Genomic DNA, 6,677 nt, shown 5'->3' with positions numbered 1-6,677 from the left:
CCACCCCCAAATACATTTTTCTAAAATGAAGAACTGTATATGTCACTTCTCAATTCAAAACTCTTCAGTAATAACCCCATCATCTTTAAGATAAAGAGCAAACTCTGAGGCTTTATGGTGGACAGAGCAATCCTTTCTCTATAGAGCAACTAGATCCTGGATAAAAGCCATCTCATTCCCATAACAAAAAAGTCAGCAGGCTCGGCGCCCATAGCTCAGTGGTTAGAGCACCGGCCACATACACCGGGGCTGGCGGGTTCAAACCCAGCCCAGGCCTGCCAAACAACAATGACAACTACAACAAAAAAAATGGCCTGGTGTTGTGGTGGGCACCTGTAGTCCCAGCTACTTGGGAGGCTGAGGCAAGAGAATTGCTTAAGCCTAAGAGTTTGAGGTTGCTGTGAGCTGTGACACCACTGCATTCTACCGAGGGTGACATAGTGAGACTCTATCTCAAAAAAAAAAAAAAAAAGTTAGCAGAGGCCAGAAGGGTAGGCTCGAGGAAGGGATGCAGTTATCCTAAGTGCTGGTACCAGTAGCAGTACTGCTGACACACTTAGCTTTAGGCCAGTAGTGAGGTAGGAGAGCTAATCCCAAAACTCTCGTTCACAGCTGGGAGCCTTGAGAGGTGTGCTAAAGTATTCCAGGTCAGAGGTGACCCCTGACTAATATCCTGTAGAGAGACACACGTCCAGTTTAGCAGCACAGATTCCTGCAGACTGAAATGATGAGAAGCACGTGGGGAGACTCGCACCATGGGAGTCGGCAGAAACAGTAACTACCATGAGTATTAGCATAGTGGGATAAATACTGAAGTGCTATATAGTAAATGTTTAAAGAAATAAAAGAAACGATAACCAGAATGTAAAAATGACATTGCTAAGAGACATCGTGGGGATAAGGAAAATGTGTAAAAATGAAATACAGAGTTTCTGAAATAACTCAGTGTGGGTTAAATAGAAGGTTAGAGTCAAAGGAAGAGAGAATTAGTGACTTGGAAAATATACCACATTTTCCCATATATAATGCACTTCTTGGGGGAGCAAAACAGTTTTGCTTTGTTGCCCTTGATAGAGTGATGTGGCATCATAGCTCACAGCAACCTCAAACAGCTGGGCTTAGATAATCCTTCTGCCTCCGCCTCCCGAGTAGCTGGGACAACAGGCATGTACCACCACGCCTGGCTACTTCTTCTACCTTTGCAGAGATGGAGTCTCACTGTGTTGCCCAGGCTGGTCTCAAACTCCCGGCCTTGAGCAATCCTCCTGTCTGGCCTCTCAAAGGGCTGCAATCACAGACACCAGCCCCCATGTCCCCTAACATACTTCTATTTATAGAATCTCAGGAGGGAGTGGAGAGAATGAGAGAGAGGCACCTCTGAAGAGACAGCTGTAAATCTTCAACAAATGAACATGAGTCTGCAGGCCCGGGAATATAGTATCTATCTAGGACAAGGAAAGAGAAATACACGCTGTGGTGGCCAGTCTACAAGATAACCCCCCACGATTCTCACCTCCTGGCATTCACAACCTTGTATAGTTGCCTTCCTGATTGCACCAAGGCTGGTCTGTGTGGCCAACAGAACATGACAGAACTGATGTGTGTCGTTCCAAGACTTGGACAGAAAAGACACTGTGGTTTCCATGATGGTCGTTCTTTTACTCTTATTCTTTCCTGGGCCACTTGTTCTGGAAAAAGCCAGCTGCCGTGTCATGAGCAGCCCTAAGAAGAGACCCAGAGGAGGAGGGCCTGAGGTCCCCTGCCAGCAATCCTGTGAGTGAGCGAGGTTAGAAGCAGGCCCTGGTCAAGCCTTGGGATGCCTGCAACTGCAGCCAGCAGCTGGACTGCAGCCTCATAAGAGACCACGAGCCAGAACCACACATAGATGCTGCTTCTGGACTCCTGACTCAGAAAAACTGTGACATCCTAAACATTGTCTTAAACAGCTAGATTTCATAGTAATTTCCACACAGTGATAGATAACTAATACGCAAGCCAAGATAAAAGAGTTCCGAGTGGCTTACAAAGAGCCTTCTCCATCTGGTCCAGACTGTCTCTTCAGCCTCACTTCTTGCCACACTCTCCCCGGCATATTACGTTTCAAACACACCAAACTTCTTCTAATTTCTGGAATGTGCCCTGTTCTCTCCCACCTCTGCCCTCTGTGCAGCTCCCATGATGGACCCCTGCCTGACATATGCTCCAACACCTTCTCCCCTGCTCCCAACACAAATACTCACTTGGCTAACTGCTGCCCATCCTCAGAGCACTCATCACGTTGTATGGTACAGTCTTGTTAAACTGACTGTCTTTCCATTAGACTTCAGGCAGGACAATACCTGTGTCCTTCATTATGCCTGCACAGCTTCCAGCACAAAGAAGGTACTCAGCAAACATTTGTCCTTTATAACCCACAGGATAGGGTCAGGCAGGAGGGCTAAAGGTTGAAGAATGTAAACACCCTCCAGCAATGATCCAAAAGAAATCTTCAATGTAGCAACTGACTTAACTAAGAAACCAAGAAACTGCTATATTCTATAGTAGCCTCAGATTTAGGGGAGGTTTGGGGTGCAGCCAAGACTCAAAAGTTAAATGGTTTTCAGTTCCTCCTTAGTCAAGCCCTGTCGCTGTGGTTTCCCTATAATCTTCATATTGAAATCTCTGACCATTAGACACACTCATCCTTGAAAGCACACTCAAAACTGTACTCAAAGCACAAATAGAAATGACTTTTTAAGATTGTCATCTGTTGTGCATTTGTAGGACTATTTTATGACAATATATAAGATCAGATCATATATGGTATGTGTGGAATGTGCCTAAATATGAACTTATACATACACGTATATACCATGTCATAAAATATTAATCACTAGTACCCTCTATCGGTGGAAATACTTTATCTGCTCATGTGAATGGGCTTATTGCCCTCTAGTGACCACAACCTATAAAGACAGAAAATCCAGCAGCAGATGGGAGAATCTCCTTGGCTACAATGATAGGGTTTTATGTTCTTTAAGTGTCTAATTTTCTCAGATTCTGGTTTATATTACAGGGGTGCAACGCTCAGACTCTTGGGGGACCCTCTGGGGATTTCATACCGCTCTTCCCAGCTGTTAGTGCCAGTCTGAAGCTGCTCTCTCTCCTGCTTCTCATGAACAAGAGGTCAAGGGGAGGCAGACAAGGCAATGGCAGCACTAGTGAGGGCAAGAGCAGCAGCTGCCAGTGACTGCCCCGGACTCCCTGGGGAGGCGGGAGCAGCTTGCGGAACACATGCTGGCCCTCCCTTGCATGTTATTCACAGTAGTATACTGGGGTGAAACGGCAGGTCAACACGCTTCCTGCCTTACCTTTAAAATATCTCGTGCTGTAATACATGATAACGCAGCAATGTTGCCATCATTTTGTTTTATAAACCACACTTGGCAGGCTATTTCGACTTAAGATAGAAAAGCCAAGTCTCTTTCAACTGAAATGTCTCTCCTCCACGAAGCCTTTTCTGAAGTCCACAGATGTAAATGACGTCTCTGTCCTTTGTGCCAGCATATACCTTGTACACAGATCAGAATGGAACCCAGAACATGATTTACGTGTTTTTATTTGCACATCCAAAATGTTATCTGTAGTTCACTACAGTTACCATCCATGAGGTGAGGTATAGAAATTGCATGTAAGTATTTAGAAACTTTTATAGCAATTTGACAAGAGTACATCTGTATCTGTTGAATCAAATTTAAAAACTGGGGTTTCCATTTCATGGATTTTAATATCTTTTTCTGATAATTTTTACGACATATTATAAAAGTATTGACCTGCAACCAAGGGGAAAACATCCTTTTAATGGTTCTTTGTCAGAGATAGTTTGAAAGGAATGACAGACGACTTCACGTTTGCGAGAGAGAGGAAAGACAGAAAAGGAGACCAAACGCAAGCACTTTTCACAAAATTAAGAGGGAACATACCTATCCTTGTGGATTTTAGCACTTCCCTGGAGGGTATTTTCTTCTTTAATTCTTGTAAGGCTTCAACTAGATTCTCTTTGGTTTGAACGGGAAGTTCCAGCACAGTTTTCCATCTTTTTATGTCTTCTACAACCACAACTCTCTGGGAAAAAGAAAAGTCATTTTGAAAATGGAATATTTTCATTAGAAAGACATCTGCCTTCACCTGAGCTAATGGGGCTCCTATTGGCATATGAATTATTGATGATGACCCGAACCAATGGCCCTAAACGATGGGTAATTGCTTAAAAGCAAGTCAGGAAGAGGCGCATCTATTAGGAAGAGCGCAAGTCTTAATCTTACCACGTCAGAGACCGCTGGGCACTTAGGAGTGGGAGGCAACGAGGAGGAGACAAAAATGCTGCGAGGTGAATCAACCCTACGGCTCACTTAGGAGGATCTTAATTCACAGGCAAGAACAGAGAGCAGAGGAGTCATAAAGACACGTTTATTTCAGCAACTGAAAGCACGCCTCAAAATTTCCCTATCTCCTAGAGGATAAAATGCACACTCTCTCTCGTCCAAAGAATTTTTTTAAATGTCAAATACATAGAAAGGTACTCAGAATAACCCACTACTTACAATGAAAGAAAAGTTAACATTTTGCCATCACACAAAATAGTAAAACATTAGAAAGTCTCCTTATACCCTTTGCTGAACTCATTCACCTTCCCTTCCTAGAAGCAGCGATACATGGGGACCATCTTACTGTTAATGTGCATCTTGCCATTACGTGTAAAATATTAACAAGTGAGGAATCCAGGAAAAGGGGAGAAGGATGGTTCTTTGTACTGTGCGGCAGCAGCTTTTCTGTAGTTTTAATATTACTTCAACTAAGAATTTCTTTAAAAGTAAACTGGAAACAAAAAATAAAAGTTGCTTTTATAATCAAACACACACACACAAATCTTGTCTTGGATGTTATTACCTGGGGAAGCTGGCGCAGTGAGGGATTAGAAGGGAGCATAGGGTACTTCTGGGTTTCTGGTAACACTGTTTCCTAACTGGGATGCTGGTGTACTATTGTGAAAATTCTTCCAGATGTAACACTAACAAGCAACTAAAGAAGTCTTGCCTCCCTTCCTTGGCTGGAGTCTGCTTCCAGCCCTGAAACCCACAGGGGCACAGAGTATGTCTGATCCCCTCTTTCCCCGTCTTTGCTTCTCCTCCTGCCCAATGTGCTTGTTTGCTTTGCTTTCTGACTCATCCAGGTTCAGAGGTAGGAACAGAGGAAAGGGAAGGGAAAGGGAGAGCCGTGCATCCTGTTGTGATACTATGCTAATTAGCTTTTAGCTGGACTTGGCAGACACCTAAAGGTGACCATTTTCTCGTATTTTTGCAGAATTCCCACTCGTAAGCTCTCTCACCTCCAGTTCCCATAATATGGGCAATGCTTTCTTCAGCCAGTTGCTTACAAGTCCTCCTGTGAGTCCCCAGTTTTTGGCACCCCACCTCACACAGACTCTGCAGGGATCCCCTTGTCCTTGCAAAGATGCTTATGAATCCACTCACTTTCATTCAGCTCCAGGCCAGCCAGCATTCTCTCCCACAGTGGCCCCACATCTTTGTCACAGTCACGTCACCCTCTGGCATCAGTCAGCTACTCTTCGGCCCTAGGCTTTCCCGAGCACAGGTCTGATCTCTGTCCACCAACTCCAGGAACTGAAGTCAAGTTGTCCACGTGGAAATACCACAGCACTCTCATTTCATCCAAATTTAATTTCAGCCTTCTTTATAACCTATGTTGGGTGATGACATCAGGATTCCAAAACCGTCTTCATGTATTGCCTCCGTGAGTTCTGCACGGATGGTCTAGATGGGAGCTCCTCTGGGATTATCATCTGATGCCTACTGCTTTGCTTCTCAACCTTTAGCGACCTACGTCAAAATTGAGACAAAGTCCTTTTCTATGATCTGTTACAACACAAAATAGTATTACTTGGCCAGGCACAGTGGCTCACTCCTGTAATACTGGCACTCTGGGAGGCTAAGGCAGGTGAATTGCTTGAGCTCAGGAGTTCTGAGACCAGCCTGAGTAAGAGCAAGACTCCATCTCTAATAAAAATAGAAAAACTAGCAGAGTGTTGTGGCACACGCGTGTAGTCCCAGCTACGCAGGAGGCTGAGGCAAGAGGATTGCTCAAGCCCAAGTGTTTGTGGTTGCTGTGAACTATGACGACACCACGGCACTCTACCAGGGTAACAGAGTGAGACTGTCTCAGAAAAAAAGTATTATTAGTGTTTGATTCGATTTAATAGTATTGGATAGCATTCTATTAATTTCATATACAAATATTTTAGAATTTTGAAATCCAGTCCCCCAAGAAATATTTCTTGCCCCCATACTTTTCCAGTTATATGAAGTCTGACAATTAGGTTTGTGAACTCATCCTAGAGAAAGGGCTACACACCTCGTTGCTGAATATCACTATGGTCACCTTCAAAGTGCTCCTCTTGGGAAGCTGTGCACTGATGCCAGCGCCTAGTCAACCATCCAAGCAATTTTGGAACTCCTTTTCTGGAACGGCCATCAAAGCTGTCATCATATTACCCTTCATGTGTCCTGAATATCATCAAAATGTCTTCCTTTCAATATTTCCTTTATGTTTAGGTAAAGAAAAAAGTCACTGGGGGCCAAATCAAGTGAACAGGGAGGGTGTTCCAATACATTTATTTA

General features: G+C 44.0%; 1 protein-coding gene across 2 annotated transcripts in view; it reads right to left on the bottom strand.

Moving 5' to 3' along the window:
• TCEANC2 (transcription elongation factor A N-terminal and central domain containing 2) overlaps positions 1-6,677 on the bottom strand; it is a 53,084-nt gene that overhangs the window by 33,585 nt on the left and 12,822 nt on the right. Inside the window, exons 2-3 of one of the 2 annotated variants that reach the window (XM_023515127.1) lie at positions 5,514-5,879; positions 3,963-4,104 (exon numbers count right to left, since the gene is read on the bottom strand). In XM_023515127.1, the coding sequence (XP_023370895.1) occupies positions 3,963-4,104; positions 5,514-5,519 (148 nt within the window). In that variant the 5' untranslated portion in view covers positions 5,520-5,879. The remainder of the gene's footprint in view (positions 1-3,962; positions 4,105-5,513; positions 5,880-6,677) is intronic. The other variant, XM_003793109.3, reaches the window with a different exon arrangement.

This window comes from Otolemur garnettii, unplaced genomic scaffold, assembly GCF_000181295.1.
Source record: "Otolemur garnettii isolate 467f Iridium unplaced genomic scaffold, OtoGar3 scaffold00066, whole genome shotgun sequence".
Classification (NCBI taxonomy): domain Eukaryota; kingdom Metazoa; phylum Chordata; class Mammalia; order Primates; family Galagidae; genus Otolemur; species Otolemur garnettii.
This window is presented reverse-complemented; position numbering and strand designations above follow the sequence as displayed.